This window comes from Diadema antillarum, unplaced genomic scaffold, assembly GCF_040938485.1.
Source record: "Diadema antillarum isolate AM-2024a unplaced genomic scaffold, OU_Dant_1.0 scf00000071, whole genome shotgun sequence".
Lineage (NCBI taxonomy): Eukaryota > Metazoa > Echinodermata > Echinoidea > Diadematoida > Diadematidae > Diadema > Diadema antillarum.
The window spans coordinates 7866519-7882500 of record NW_027270960.1 but is presented as its reverse complement, the minus strand read 5'-3'; the positions used below and the strand labels follow the sequence as shown (position 1 = coordinate 7882500).

Genomic DNA, 15982 nt, shown 5'->3' with positions numbered 1-15982 from the left:
TAAATCATTTTGAAATAAGCGCAGTACTTAATGCCCCCACGTGATATATTTTGGAACCATGTGACATTGGGATGGACGTTGTGCTTATAATTTACTGTCCTGTTTAGTCCACAAGCGCTTGAAATTTTAGTTTTGCTTAGACTCGATAAAAAATAATTCACGAACTGGTAGTTCTTTGAAATACAATTGGACTTTGCAACTGATTGACAAATTGCCCTACATGGACGTAAATATCGACGTAAATATTTACGTCGATGTAGGGCAATTTGTCAATCAGTTGCAATGAAAACATCTCGACGGAAGAAATTCATGAATTTGAATAACAAAGCAGTACCCGCTGCATGCTATAAAGATTAGAACCGACACTTGCTATCGGGCGAAAGCTCGGTGGTCTAGTGGAGATGACGCCTGTCCGGTGATCAGGAGGTCGTAGGTTCGAATCCTGCTCGAGTATGTATGCCCATGATTTTTTATCATGGCTACTACTAAAACACTGATCAATTCAGTGCTTATTTACGTCGATGTAGGGCAATTTGTCAATCAGTTGCAATGAAAACATCTCGACGGAAAAAAATTCATGAATTTGAACAATAGGACTTGTTTTCAAGGCAGAGAAGCTCTGCAAAATAGGATCAATAGCAAGAATTAGACTCACAGGAACGTCTGTTCTCGAAGTAAGTATCTGTCGTTTCATTGTTGCTGTTTTTTTTAATGAATGCGAGTGTGACTTGCAATTGTCATGAATATTTTGAATATTGCCGTGGTTTTGTTTGATCTTATAGGCGTAATTTCAGTTGTTTTCAGTAGATGTTTATAAGTTGTGCATTGAGCGATTTAATTGCAACACATAAAACTCTATAGATTGTGTATCTGAATCAAATTTGTTCGTTTGCTGTACAATACATTGACACCATTTTATCCATATAGTGCACCATTTACGCGCTTTATGATAAGTAGCGAAATGTTTGAGCGATCAGATCTTCCACCTTGTAAAAAAAGGAAGAAATTCCGAATTAGACAAAGACTCCATTTCTGTCTTTCCTTTATATTCCTTTTTTAAGCCCTACCTGAACTTACAGCGAAACAATTAAAATGTGTAGCCAAGAGCAATTGCATTTAGTTGTTCCATATACGGCCCAGTTACTAAATGAGTCATTTTAGCAACTGAATATTAATTAACAACCTTTCTTATGTGAGCTGACACAAGTGTATTCAGTGACTGAAAACTCGCAGACAATTGATTGTGCTCTGCCGTTTGGTCACGCTACGTCTCTAATAGCGTTGCACTTTGATTTAGCAAATCATTGCACTAAAATTCCATTCCAACTCCACTTTTATTTCATTCTATCGATTCATAGCATTGCACGGACGAAGAAGAAATTGGGCATGCATGCAGAGTTTATTGTATATATGGCTAAACCATTCTATTCTAAATACTGTAAAATTAGATTATTACATTTGTCTCATACCACAAGTTGGTGAAGAATATTGATAATGTATAGTGAATGTGCTGCAAAAAAAAAGAAGAAAGCGAGATAAGTATGTAAATACTTTGCAATGATATTGACAATATTGCAGCTGATGTTTTTTGTCTGATTTAAAGTATAACAAAATAGTCCTGTAAAAATAGAATACCTGAATATAAAAACGACCCAAGTCCATTACAGAAAAGTTAGAAAAATACAAATCATTAAATAATTTCCTAATGTTTTTAGTTTAGTAAGTTAGTGGAATGTTAGCTATACAAATATGATTGTGGAACATTCATTTTACTGATTACCAATCTTTGAATGACTTCGTAAAGGGTCTCCAAAGACGATTACATAATTTGGATTTGGGTCGTTTTTATATTCAGGAATTCAATTATATACATTTTCTACTGTCACAGCATATATTATATAACTTGCCATTAACATAAGGTCTGTCCTTATTTGTAATTAACTTTTTTCACGTGCCAAACTGTGACAATACATTAAAAGTTCCATGGCCTGGTCTTTGCTTGCGAAAATCTTTACACACGCTTATACGTGTCTGTCTGTGTCCTTTGCATATTGCGTTTGTGTTGAATGATTTGCAAGCATTCAATAACACTTTTTTTTTCTCAAGAAAATAAAAACAAAGAATACAATGCAACAACAAAAAAACACTTCATCACTATGCACTATCATTCCGGCTGATGTATGTAAGAAATTATTGTTATTTTTTTTACTTTTGTTTTACCCGTACACTAAAGAATGTTTTCACGGTGTAGCAAACAAGGAACAAACACAATTAAGCCAGAAGTAAACAAATGAAAGAATATTGCTGGGAACTTATTCGACGCATTTCATTCTACTAATAACAATTTAGTTTCCATATGATATTGAGACCACTTTAATCGTGTTAATCAGGATTTTATGCAGGTCTATGCACTGGCCTTAAAGTTTGACCTGAGAAAATTGTGTGTAGCATAGAGAATACTTCTGAAATTCCTGCCCATACCCCTTCGTTGACATTGCCAGATAAAATCAAGACTACATTCTGATTTTAATTTCAATAGAAGTATTCGCTGCCGCTCCCGAAATTTGTATTCATTTTGATTTAGTAATCACAATTTGAAATGCATTGCAGATGGGAAATCCAGACCGTATAATCGCCTGTGCTATAATTTTGCCCGGGAAAAATTGATTGATCCTCTTGTGAGATGAAAACATGGTCCTTTTACTCGGGGTAACCTCGTCACTGTTAGCAGTGCTCCCCTATAAGAGGAAATATCAGCACATAACAAGACATTGAATGTAAATAAGAATCGTTGGCATAATAATTATGTAGACAGGTTTCTTAAAATAGTGCCGGTATAGGAATAAATACATATCACGCATATCACATGAATAGACAACCACGAACTAACAAAAAAAAAAGGACCTAAAAAATGCTAGCCTTTCATTCACTTTAAAACTGCATTCTAAGCATATTAGTATAATCACCCAAGAAAGCAATTTGATTATCTAGTTCGATGAACATTTTAGTTATCGCCTTGATCGGAATTGTACGTATCTTCTATACTTCTACATGTACCAGTGTCCTTACTTTCGTGTAATCGAGAAACTATATTCACTATGCTTGCCTAAACTCCAATAGGCATGAATACAAATGTATACACTTTATCATACATCTTAAGGTGTTGAATGTCTTAGCCTTTCCCATTTGATTCACCAGTGATTAAAAATAAATAGAATAAGAAGAAAAATAATTAAACCTTGACGATGTATAGGAAGAAATACTGAAGACGTGCAACAGCAAAAGTTATGCTGTAAACTTTCTTTTCCCTGTGGGTAAAGAGTGAATGATGCATTGGGAACGACATATTTTGCAGTTCCCGTCTGTTATTCTGAAGGTTCGTTAATGTGAAAATGAAATAAGGTTCGTTTATGCGCATCATTTTTTTTTTTGATCAGTGAACCTCAGAATAACAAGCCTTATTTCATTATCAGGAATTTAGGACTTAACGAACCTTCGGAATAACGCTACAAATGTTTGGGTTTACGTAACCGTTTTTACTTCCGGATAAAGACACATGAAGGTAAAGGGAATTTGCGTGTTTCGGAATAATGAATCTTCAAAATAACGAGCCTTATTTCATTTTAGGATGAACGAACCTCACCCTTTGCTGCTAACAGTTGAGAATAGAATTTACCTTGTTAATATAAAGACCGACAACGAGTAAGGAACAGCAGAGGCTGAATCGAGGTTATCCCAAATTGAATGTTCATGTGGTCTGGCTTGTTGGTGCAACTGTAGCCGACGTGGCGATGGGTGCCTTGAAGCGGCCTCGGAAGATGTTCCTGATCGCGCCCCGGAAGTGGGGGTGCTTCGTACCGTAGATGAGAGGGTTGACGCAGCTGTTGAACAGCAGGAACGCCTGGCCGAGCGGCACGCCGGCGACGCCGGGGTTGGAGAGCACAACAATGCCGTACGGGATGACGCAGACGAGAAACCCCAGCACTACGTAGAACATGTTCTTCGTGATGCGGTTCTCAAGTTTGCTAGTCTCCGAACGACTCTTGTTCGTCCCACCAGTGGCGCTTTTCTGCTGAAAGTAGAATGGGGAAAAAGATGCACAAACATGAAAGAAAGAGAGAGAAAGAGAGAGAGAGAGAGAGAGAGAGAGAGAGAGAAAAAAAAAACACCTGCAAATTCAAGCAACTCTGCCAAGTAAAATTTGATGAATTTCGGGTGTTATACAGCAGGGCTCAGCATCAGCACAGGCAAGGTGCATAATAAAATGTTACCCACACCATGCATTTCAGCGTGTCGGTGATGTCTTGTTCTTGATAATGACTGTCACAGAAAACATTGTTCCAGATTCGTTTCAGATATTGTTATGTATAACTATACGTATACACATTATAGATACATCTCAACGCTCTTCACTATAATTTTGGAGACCCGTTTGGGGTACCAAAGTCTAAGTCGTCAAATTTGATTTTTGTTTGGTGGCCTAAAATTTGAAGAAAATATAAATAAAATCATGTAATAAAGCATCAAAGTAACGCAGTAAGCCTCGATATTTATATTTATGAGCAGGACCAACAGAGTTCTTCAAATACCGCATTCAAAGAGAAAACACTTGAGGATACAATAATCTATTATTAAAAACAACAAAATAATCGTAAAAAGCATGTTTTATGACGTGAAAATTGCCAGGTATGATAAAATGATTCAAATGCACTAAGTCTAGCATTCAATATCGAAATGAAGTATAAACATAGTTTCTGCATGGTGTCCCATCGGTTCTAGGCAAGCCCATATCACTCAGCCTGCCATAGGAGGCCAATATAGGGCTCACACGAGTGAATAATTCCCCACAGAGACGTGTGTTAAAATAAAAATTAAAAAAAAAAATCTCTAAAATAGCTGGGAGAAATGAGGTGTTTCATCTTCACTAACTTGGATAAGTGAGCTTTACCCTTTCATCCATCAAATTCGGCGGGTTCTTCAGCTCAAACTCTGTCCAAGGGTCCGCAAAACCAGACTGCGAGTTCTTTTCACTCAAAAAGTCACCCATTTTCTGTACATGCACCCAATGAAATACAGTCCCTTCAAATTCCATGAGGAAAGCATTCATCTGCCAACGAAAATGCAGTTTGTAGAGGAATTCATATTCTATATCTCCAGCTATTCAGTTTTTTTTTGTTGCCAAACTGTATCATTGATTTTTAATTAACCTTTTTCTTCATTTATTTTGGTTTCTTTGGTACGAATTTGTGAAGGGGTCTGGGACATTCCGTTTTATTTACAGGTGTGAGCCCTATAAATGCCTTCTGTTATCTGGCGCCCTCTTCAGCTGTATAGTTTGCAGCCTGGCTGTTGCTGTTTAAGCTAGTATCTCACTAACGGAGACGTCTCCGCGACGTCTCTAATTTATCAGTTGCAGCAGTCGCGGAGACGTCTCCAACATAAAAAGGGCTTGCGGTCTCACCAAGGAGACGTCTCTGAGACGAGTTATGGCAGGTGTCAAAAAAATTCAAATATGAGGGAGCCGTTGCAGGATCGCCTGACTTGATCTAGGCAGGATGTCAGCAGGCAGATGGGTCACGTGGTTTCTAAAGTAGGTCAAACAGCGTCAAATAGAGTCGCGGAGACGTCTCCGCGACCTCTCACCAGTTTGTCTAGTCTCCAGCAGGTCTCCGGCGACGTCCCTGAGACGTCTCGGAGACATCGCGGAGACGTCTCAGCAGTCGCAGATATGATTAGTCTCCGCGTCGTCTCCGAAACTGATGGAGACGTCTCGGAGACGTCGCGGAGACTTTGCGAAAAATTGAACATGTTTAAATTTCTTGCGACTAATCGGAGACTCTGTAATTTTCAGGAGACGTCTCGGAGACGTCGCGGAGACGTCTCTGCAACTAGCAAAATCTGGAGTCGCGAACTACAATGTAGTTTCAAGTCCGGTGAGATAAGCCAGGCTGACACTTGCGCAAACTTGTCGCAAACTGGCGTGAAGTGTGCGTAAACCCGTCGTGACTGCGTGCCATGTCGGGACGAGAATTTTGAAATGTTCAAAATTTTGGTCACGACTTGCCACGACAAAATCGTGGCCAAAAGTCGTGCAAGTGTCAGCCTGGCTATACCCCCTTAAGTACTAGTATACTCGCATGTCGCTTGATTTTAATTCGGTCAGATAGTATTTTACATTCAGGAACTGACTTAATCTTATTCTAGCATATAACTGCTCTGTAGACAGACAAAATTCACCATTAAAAAAGACATATATATATATATATATATATATATATATATATATATTATATATATATATACACACACACATAGACACATACATACATATGGGGTACATTACTGGAAATTATATTATCCCCCCCTTTGAACGTCACTGGGCCATCATTCTCGAAACGCTTTACGCTTATCTTTCAGAAATTTTTCAGTTGGATGCTATTTAATTTTAAATTTTACGCTGTTCATTCACCCAGGGCTATACCGTAATTTCAGCTCGTTCAGTCACCAAAAACCCAAAACAAAACAAAACAAAACAAACACAAAATTAGAATCATTTCATCAGCCAGGAATGACGATTTATCTACAGCCAAGCAAAGTTTTAATGAGATTTTTTTTTTCTCTAGAGAATAATTGTCACAGAGAAATGTGTCCTTCGGCACCCATTAGCTGATTATCATTTCCAAATGAAAATACTTCCGTACGTTGCCTCGTCTTATATATAATGACAGGCTGAAGAAGTGCACGTGCACTTTAATAGCATATCCATTCTTTTAATAGAAATATTTCCATGTTAATACTTTTTCTACTTTCTTCTTGTCTATTTTAGAAAAAAAAAACTTAAATTGATATCACGGACACGAATTATTGACTCTTAAAGGGGAAATTCAGTCCAATTTTAAATTAGTGTTATAAAAAGAGTAAAATCTTACGAGTTCAACAGTAAGAATTTAACTGAAATCGGATGAAAAATAAGGAAGTTATGACATTTTGAAGTTTTGCTTATTTTTACAAAACAGTTCTTGTACAGTCGATATGAATATGCAAGTGAGTGAGCTACCCATGTCATAACCTCATAATTTTCCATTGATCGTTTACAAAAAATTACGAAAATTCAATGTTTTGTGTCATTGAAATCTTAAACATGATGTTATTCCTGATAAATAACTTCAGAATAGTGATCAGTTGGATATACCAGGATTTGATCCTCGGACATTGTTGCATTTGAATGAAAAACTGGACATTTCTAGATTTTATGTACAAACTATTTAAGTTGTGAGGGGATGACATGCTCACTTTGCCATTTGCATATTCATATTGACTGTTCAAGAACTGTTCCCCCCCCAAAAAAAAAAAAAATATCAAAACTTCAAAAAGTCATAACTTCCTTATTTTTCATCCGATTTCGATCAAAATTATACATACCGTTGGACTTGTAATATTTTTACTCTTTCTTATTAGAGTAACTTATATTTGGACTGGATATCCCATTTAAAACCCAAACTCTATCATACATTAAACCACTGAGCCCTCTTTAGTAATGAAATTCAATCGCAAAGCATCGGGAAAGCAGGGCTCAAGAGCATGTCTCGTGTTCAAAACTTGACGTCTACCGCACGTCGTGTTAAAAAAAAACGCTTTCTCAATTACCTCGCAGTCATTTTGGTTTCAAGTTGAGGAATATTTGATACCACTGTTGTTCAAGCTTTACTGCCAAATGATAAACATGCGCTCTAAAAACAAATGTTGCCTAATCATTGTAGAACATCACTAGACAGTGAGTATGGCATTGACTGCAGTGCAAAATATGAGGGGAAAATGTTGGGAGAATGAGGGGAAAGTGTTGAGTACCAGTGGGAATGCAGAACGTAATTACAACTGTACTTGGTGGTGATAGAAACTTTAGGTGTCTTTGCTTCCAATGTTTCGGAGGAACCTAATATTGTGGTAATTGCACCTTGCACTCGACGTAGGAAGGTCCCAATTGGAAAAAGAAAAGAAAAGAATAGAATAGAAAAGAGAGAAAAAAGAAGAAAAAGAAGAAGAAAAGAAAAGAAAAGAAAGACAGTTATTAGTTTTCGGTCCATTAACATGATTAAGGGTCAGAGCGGGCTCAATAAGTAGCTTCGCTCCCTCTCCCTTACAACCAGAATTCGATGCCATGAGAATTCATTTGAGCAAATAACTTATTTAATGACGCGCTGACGTGCCGTCCCCGAATTTGTTTCTCAAATTGGATATGACATTTAGATTGTTCAATTCATTTATTTTCTTTTAGTTTTTGATAAAATACGAGGCAAAAATATGAAAGCGGTGGAATCATGAGAAGCAGAAATTATAGGCTAAGTGAAAATGATCTCTAGAGTGGGTTGAGTTACAAGAGTGAGAAATGGATACTTCCTGTCAAATGAATGAGAGAATGAATTGAAATAAAAAAACAAGTAGGGATACACGTGAACCAGCTCACCCTTCACCTCCAGCACCGACACCCCCCCCCACTTGAGTAGCTGATTTCAGTGTTGACTTTTGTTGTCCTGAAAAGTCACTGTGAAATTAAATACAGCACTTCCTTCTCGAGAAAAAAATCCATTAATGGAATTTTTTTCTCGTATCACATCAATAAGCAAAGATATCCCTCACAAAATGAAGGCGCGTCCGGTGCGCATGACTGATTCAACACCTATCGTGGCTGCGTTGAATGTTTCATAATCACCAAGTTATCATGGATCTTCAGTGTTTCATTCTCTTCCGTGTCTGTAGTTTAATCTTCATGCTGATGCGTGAGTGAAACTGTCACAGACACCGTGGTTATGCCGTCATTGCGAATGAAGGCATGGCTGATATTCTCTTTACCCGAGTACTGTGACTCAGATGATGATGATTATTTTTTTTAAAAGTGAATTTATGATGACAGATCCGTCTATATCTCCATCTCTTTAATTGAATATTTTGCTTTATTCCGGTATTCAGGATCCTTTCAATACCCCCCTAAAAGGGTTGAACTTGTAATTTTTGCAGTAGCATGGACGCATTCTCACAAATCACAATGGCATTGATGTATATTAATATTGGTCGCTATATGGTGCGAAAGGCAGGGGGATTTAATGGGTCTGATTGCATCCAGTGCAGAACACAATGGGAGGAAAACCAACCAATTGGCTTGGAAACGTGGGGACAGTGCACTCCATGAATTGGTGGATTTAGGGGTGTTAATGTAGTCTTTACATTTCATCGGCTGGCGTAATCTCGTTCATGGGGACCCAATTGAATCCCGAAATAATTCACTCGCTACCCACTTTCTCGTTCATTACAGCTCCAAATAGCACGCGCATTTTGCAATATTTGTGGTTTCCATGACAACACCTGGAAAACAACGTACCAACGGCCACGATCGTAATTGCGTTACTGTGGCAGTTTCCAGCGTGCCTTCGGACAGTTACAAATTTCGTGTTAAACCTGTACAAGGGAAACTATCACTACTGAATGAAATCCCAGCGTCTGCACGGTAATGAAACAAAACTAAATACAATTTCCTCAGCAAACCGAACATCCGAAAGCTTTTCCACAGAGAGCATAACAATTATTATTCTGAGTACACAATAAAGCTTCGGTTAACTTTATTTCTTAAGTTTAATGTTTATTTTCTTCATATCGGAAAATTGTCGATTGAAAATGGAATTGAACACGACTGATTTACACTGACCGAAGTTGCATTAGCTGTGTTCGATGAAGTGCCTGCTTCGTTCAGATCCCCTCCCGTCCCCTGTTCTTTTCCATCTGGTGGAGCGTCTTTTGCCGCCGAGGTCGAGCCCGTGGTGGCTCCGCCCTTGGCTTGCGGCTTCGATGCCCCCCACGACTTCTGTTGCTTGGCGTGGTTCCTGATGCACACGAAAATGCGGAGGTACACCATGAGCACGATGCCCAGGGGTAGGCATGTGAGAAAAGTGGCTGCCAGGTAGGAGTGTGTCAGGTTCTCGGTGCCGTCATCGTTGTCTTCTAGATCACTGCACATATGAGGACCGTCATCGTAGCCCAGTCTTGTCGCGCCGACTGCGAAAGGGACGATGATGACGCTGAACGGTATCATCCAGGTCAGGATGAGTATGAGTATGGTGTTGACGCGGCTGAACACCTTGACGGCCAATATTACATGGAGGGTATGAAGAAGGAATGTTATTGAATATACTCACATCACACTTCCTCCCACACACACGCACGCACACATACACACACACAATCAAACCAATGTTTGCTTTCCACATTTCTCCTTTAAAAAAAGAAGAAACATACACACAAAGGTAAAGTTTTTAGTTTTACAATGTAGAAGCAAGTAACGTCTTTGTTATGATAGTCTTGTCCTGTATTTCATTTCTCTGACTTACATAATATGTTATGATTAATATCATGATTATGCAATTCATAATTAATGCTCTTCGTTACAAGTAGCAATGACCCTAATGAAAAGAACTTGGTTATTCCAAAGTTGCCTTCTACCTCCTGTGCCTGTTTGGTTGTATTTCATAGTAATTGGAATTTGAAAACTGAAACAGAAATGGAACCAAAAGGAAAGGAGATGACAGCGTTTAGAAGAGTCTGAAAAGAGGTAGCGAATTGTCTGGCAGAAGTGATATCTTGACGGTAGAAGGCACAAAATCCTTCCCGTCATTCTATTTCCACAGAACAAAAGCAAAAACGTGTTTCATCCTCTCTCCTTTCCAAACGTGTAAACTGACTCTGCCTAAAGGCCGTGTCACACCATAACGCGGGCTTGTGGCGAGGAGGTAGTTTCCAGCACGTAGAAGATTTTCAGCGGGCGAACAAGAATGTTTGCAGTTTTCATTCATGCCTTGTCATACCGTACGGGGGAACTTCTGCGGCTTGACTTGCGGGGAAACAAATTTACTCCAAGTAGCTCTCCGCAGTTGGTCCGCACCTGACAGTATCTAGCGCGTAGATGCCGGGAGGTGCTCATGCAAGTCCGATTTAACCGCAGCCAAGTTTTGAGCATGACCAAAACTTTTTCCGGGTGAGTCGCGGCAATGCCCGTAGAGGTCCACGCAGAACGCCAGTAGGAGACCCTTAGCGGCAGTACTTCCCAGGCAATTCCCACGCAGGTACTTCGCAGTCCTGTATGCAGCCAAGATAATGAAATTCTGTGAGATTTCAGCCATTCCATTGGAGGAATTCCTTCACTATGTTGTCAGCCCCCACGCGACTGATACAAAGGTCACACAGTATACTCGCAAGTTTAACGCGTCCAGCAAGTAAGACACATGCGCTGACTCGCACAAATCCTTTTCCGCCCTCAGGAATGTTCGGTATGCTAGAAAATCCCTACACGTAACAAGCCCGAGTAGCTTGCCCGGAAAGGTGTGACGGGGCCTAAACACGGTTGCGGTTGCGGGCCTTTAAGGCCGTGTCACACCAGCCTTGCGTGCGACTTGCAAAGAACAATTTTGACTACCCGGAGGTCCCCGTAGATGATCCGCACATGACAGTACCTAACATGTATCTCAAAAGTAGTCGCCCGGAGGTACGCACGCATATTTTTTTTTTTACCCGCAACCGTGTTTAGGCCCAGTCACACCTTTCCGGGCAAGCTACTCGGGCGTGTTACGTGTAGGGATTTTCTAGCATACCAGACATTCTTGAGGGCGGAAAAGGATTTGTGCGAGTCAGCGCATGTGTCTTACTTGCTGGACGCGTTAAACTTGCGAGTATACTGTGTGACCTTTGTACCAGTCGCGTGGGGGCTGACAACTCAGTGAAGGAATTCCTCTAATGGAATGGCTGAAATCTCACAGAATTTCATTATCTTGGCTGCATACGGGACTGCGAAGTACCTGCGTGGGAATTGCCTGGGAAGTACTGCCGCTAAGGGTCTCCTACTGGCGTTCTGCGTGGACCTCTACGGGCATTCCCGCGACTCACCCGGAAAAAGTTTTGTTCATGCTCAAAACTTGGCTGCGGTTAAATCGGACTTGCGTGAGCACCTCCGGGCAACTACGCGCTAGATACTGTCAGGTGCGGACCAACTGCGGAGAGCTCCGGGGAGTAAATTTGTTTCCCCGCAAGTCAAGCCGCAGAAGTTCCCGCGTACGGTATGACAAGGTATGAATGAAAATAGCAAACATTCTTGTTCGCCCGCTGAAAATCTTCTACGTGCTGGAAACTACCTCCTCGCCACAAGCCCGCGTAGCTAGCCCGGAATGGTGTGACACGGCCTTGAAGGGCAGCAAGCAATTAGGCATTTCTTAAGGTCTACTCTTGCTATTTGCTTAATGCCGCTTGCTTTTTTGTGCTGTCTGTAATGCCCCAGTCACACAGTGCTTTACGATGGATTACGTCCGCCGCGGATAGATACGAATGAGTGGACGCAGGGGGACGCAGCGTGGACGCAGGCATCCGCAGGGACGTATGTAGACGTAACTGTCCGTAACTCATCCGTAAAGAAACGCAAAATGACGTCGCCGAACCTGCGAAATTTTGAAATGTTCAAAATTTCGCAGAGGGACGCCACGGACGCAAACTTACGCAAGTAACCGTAACCAAACGTAACTATCCGTAACTGAACGTAACTACCCGTGGCTTGGACGCAGACCATCCGCAAAAAAATTACCTTCCGTCCGTTTGCGTTCGCTTACGTCCACCGTAAGTATCCGAAATTAACCGCAAGTTAACGTATCACAACAGTTTTGCGCGCTTACGGATATTTACGGACAGCTACGGATGTTGCGGACAATTACGTCCTTCCACGTTTTCCGTTTTCCACTCGCATGGGAACACAGAGACTCGTGGGAAGGCACACTACTCCTGTTGCCAAGCTGCAGCGCCTTTACCTGAAGGAATGCTACTACACAGTCGGAGCGGTGGAAAGGCAGAACTGCATGGTCAAATTGTGAAATTTCTCCCACAATTAATGGTCATTTTAAGTGGCACCCATTAATATCATGTATACTCATGACATCGGTTGACTCTTGGTGCTGAACTTTTTTTTTTCTTGTACTCTTCGAATGTATATTTTTGAAAAAAAGCAATATTTTGGGTAGGGGATGGGGATAGCATTTTATTCACTTTTCTGGCCGGGGAAGGTGTGGGACAGGGGCAACTATATAAAATGAGAACGAATTTAGTATTCTCTATAGTCTTACCCATGCACTTTAGGCTCCATCGAAGGTGTATTACATTTCTTTCTTTGATGATAATAATAATGATGATAATAATAATAATAATAATAATAATAATAATAATAACAATAATAATAAAGGTCATTTATATTGCGCAGCTACTATAACAATATACTCTACTGCGCATTACAAAATGACATGCATACAAGAAATTCAAACAGAAAATACATTACGTCAAGAGATGACTTAATATTGTACTTGGGTGTGGGAGGGGTGTTTGAAAGTTTTGATGTCTTTTTTTCTGTAAATTTAATAAGCATTGCTTTATCGTAAATATCTCCTTAACATAACCCAGTATAAGTCATGAATATCGCTGAGCAACGACAGCGTAATCACAGTTTGTCTATTCCATGACTGCAAGTAATATTTTCTTACTCTAATGTTTAACTTTTCGATCTATATTGTATTTTATTTGTGGTATAGTGATGTTATATGTGACCCTGCACCACAAAACACACAAAACGTCGAAACACATGAAATTTTAGTTGAGAGCATATTCTGAAAGAGCAGACTTTAAGCTTTAAAATGATGTATTACTCAAATCAAATGGACTCTCCTAACCTATCTAAATAGTGGAAAGAATGCACACACTCAGGAAAAGTGTAAACTGAGAAAAGAGCCTCTGAAGTACAGTGTTTATTCAAGTGCTTTATCTTTATCAAGCTGTGCTGGTTGTGCGATGAATGGGACAAAAAACAGGATGGAAACCACCGGAGTAACAACAATTAAGGGATTATCAGATTAAACTGAAATTAATAATAATGATGATGATGATGATAATAATAATAATAATAATAATAATAATAATAATGATAATGATAAGGCCTTATTTACCCAGGGTAGCCAAGTCAAGATCGGCTCGGTTGACCCATTTAACCTATTTTCAGTCCTCACACAAAATCAGTGTGTGCGACTTTTTATTCGTTTTGTGATGCACGGTCACATAATTATATTCTTTACATTTATGACGTTTATTCATGAGTTGCACAAACAAAATTCAAACTTTAAGTTCAGAATTTCATATATCTTTTATTATTGTAAAGCAAATTTAAGGATTACGATTTTTTTCACAACTTGTACGTAATTCAATTTCAGTTTTCCCCAGTGCACAATGTAAGACAGTCCAAAATGTGATAACCTTGCTGTCATAATACACTGACTTAGCAGGAATCGTAAGAGAAAACCTAATTGTCCATAATTATTAATAACAATCTGTAACTATCCGTTACTATCCGAAAATATCCGCAACTCTCCGCAAGTGTTCAGAACTATTATGTGCCAATTCGTAGGAATATCCGCAAGTGGACACAAGTATTCGCATCTGGTCGTATCTGTCCGTATCGCCCGAATTTTTTGCCCGCATGTTTTGTACAAATTTCTGGTGACGGCAAAGGATCCGCGGGGGTCCGCGGAAAAAATGACTTTTTTGGACGTAACGCCGGACGCAGAGCATTATGTGACTGGGGCTTACAATCTATATCGGCACTTAACGTTCTAAATAATATTGAAGCATAGCTAAGAGCAACTGAAGAAATCAACGACTAATATGCTTAAATAGAAATATAATACTTTCACCGTTCAGGACCATGGACAAGATGGACCACCCGAAATGCCATCGATGCAGAGTACAAGCAAGTAATGACCACTTCTAGATAATCGAACGCGAATCATATTTCTGCACGTAATTTATTACATATTTTTTGTTTGTTCAGAACAGCAGGTGCAATATTATATTCAATTACTATTACCAATTACCTTTACCTTATAAAGAAAGGACATGTCGTTAAATCGGCATCAGCTAATTAAAGTGATAAGTCTTCTGGTCCGATTCATGTGGAGTAATCACGAAACAATACTGTAATAGCCACTTAACAACCAGTTATGTAAAAACAAAACAAACACTAGTTTGAAAACAACCGTTGGTGTAAAGACGATCACTAAAAGTGCGAACGACAGGTGTGAATTCAACCATCTGTGAATACAACCGGATTGCTTTCACATCTGTGATTGTTTCCTCATTTGAAGGCTCCACAACTCACCTTCCTATACGTGGCTGAGGAGGTAGTGATGAGGATCATTCTGTTGAATCCGATGGTGGCTAGATGCCACACGCTACCCCCGCTGCAGGTGAAACGCATGACGGCAACAAGCACGCAGGACTCTGGTGAGAACGGCCAACCGTCCCTAACGAGCAGGCCAACGATGATCCAGGGTATGGTGAGGCACATGAGCACGTCGCCCACGGCAAGGCTTGCGATGTACACGTTGGTGGTCGTCCGCAGTTTGGGAAATATTATCACCGCCAGGACGACAATGGAGTTGCCGATGAAACCGGAAACGGACACGAAGCCGAGAAAACTGCTGAAAATGGTTCTGGGAACGATGTTGTCGTCGTCATCCTCGACTTCGTCTGCGGCTTGCGTGGTGTTGATCAGTGACATCTGCGTTTGTTCCATTTCTGTGACAGACGGATATAAACTGCACAGAGAAGTATGGGATACCCTGTTCAGTTGACATTTGTGATAATCCGATCGTATAATGCCTGTTTCTAGAAGACTCAAACTCTATATTGATAACAGATTTCACACGTATATCATATCATGTAACAATATCATTGCTGCTGTCATGATGTCAACAGTCAAATTCTGGGCAAGTTTCGTAATGAGGACACTGGTTTAAATATTAGAGTAATAGTAGAACCAGTACACCTTAATGAATATATATCAACACAACTATACAACTAATTATACAGCTATTTCTACTGAGCTACTAAGATAACGTATAAACATGAAATCATA

At 39.9% G+C, this 15982-nt stretch overlaps 1 protein-coding gene across 1 annotated transcript; it reads right to left on the bottom strand.

Moving 5' to 3' along the window:
* Positions 1 to 3748: 3748 nt before the first annotated feature.
* On the bottom strand, positions 3749 to 15625 carry LOC139717054 (melatonin receptor type 1B-B-like). The gene is made up of 3 exons (XM_071628565.1): positions 15224 to 15625; positions 9701 to 10129; positions 3749 to 4072 (listed from the first exon to the last, which is right to left on the bottom strand). Exons 1-3 carry the CDS (start codon positions 15623 to 15625, stop codon positions 3749 to 3751), a joined length of 1155 nt encoding a protein of 384 aa, XP_071484666.1.
* Positions 15626 to 15982: the final 357 nt, after the last annotated feature.

Coding starts and splice junctions, on each gene's coding strand:
- LOC139717054 (XM_071628565.1), bottom strand. CDS start 15,625: ATGTCACTGATCAACACCACGCAAGCCGCAGACGAAGTCGAGGATGAC. Junction 10,130..15,223: donor CCTCAGCCACGTATAGGAAG/GTGAGTTGTGGA, acceptor TTGGCCGTCAAG/GTGTTCAGCCGCGTCAACAC. Junction 4,073..9,700: donor ACACAGCTAATGCAACTTCG/GTCAGTGTAAAT, acceptor TTCTACTTTCAG/CAGAAAAGCGCCACTGGTGG.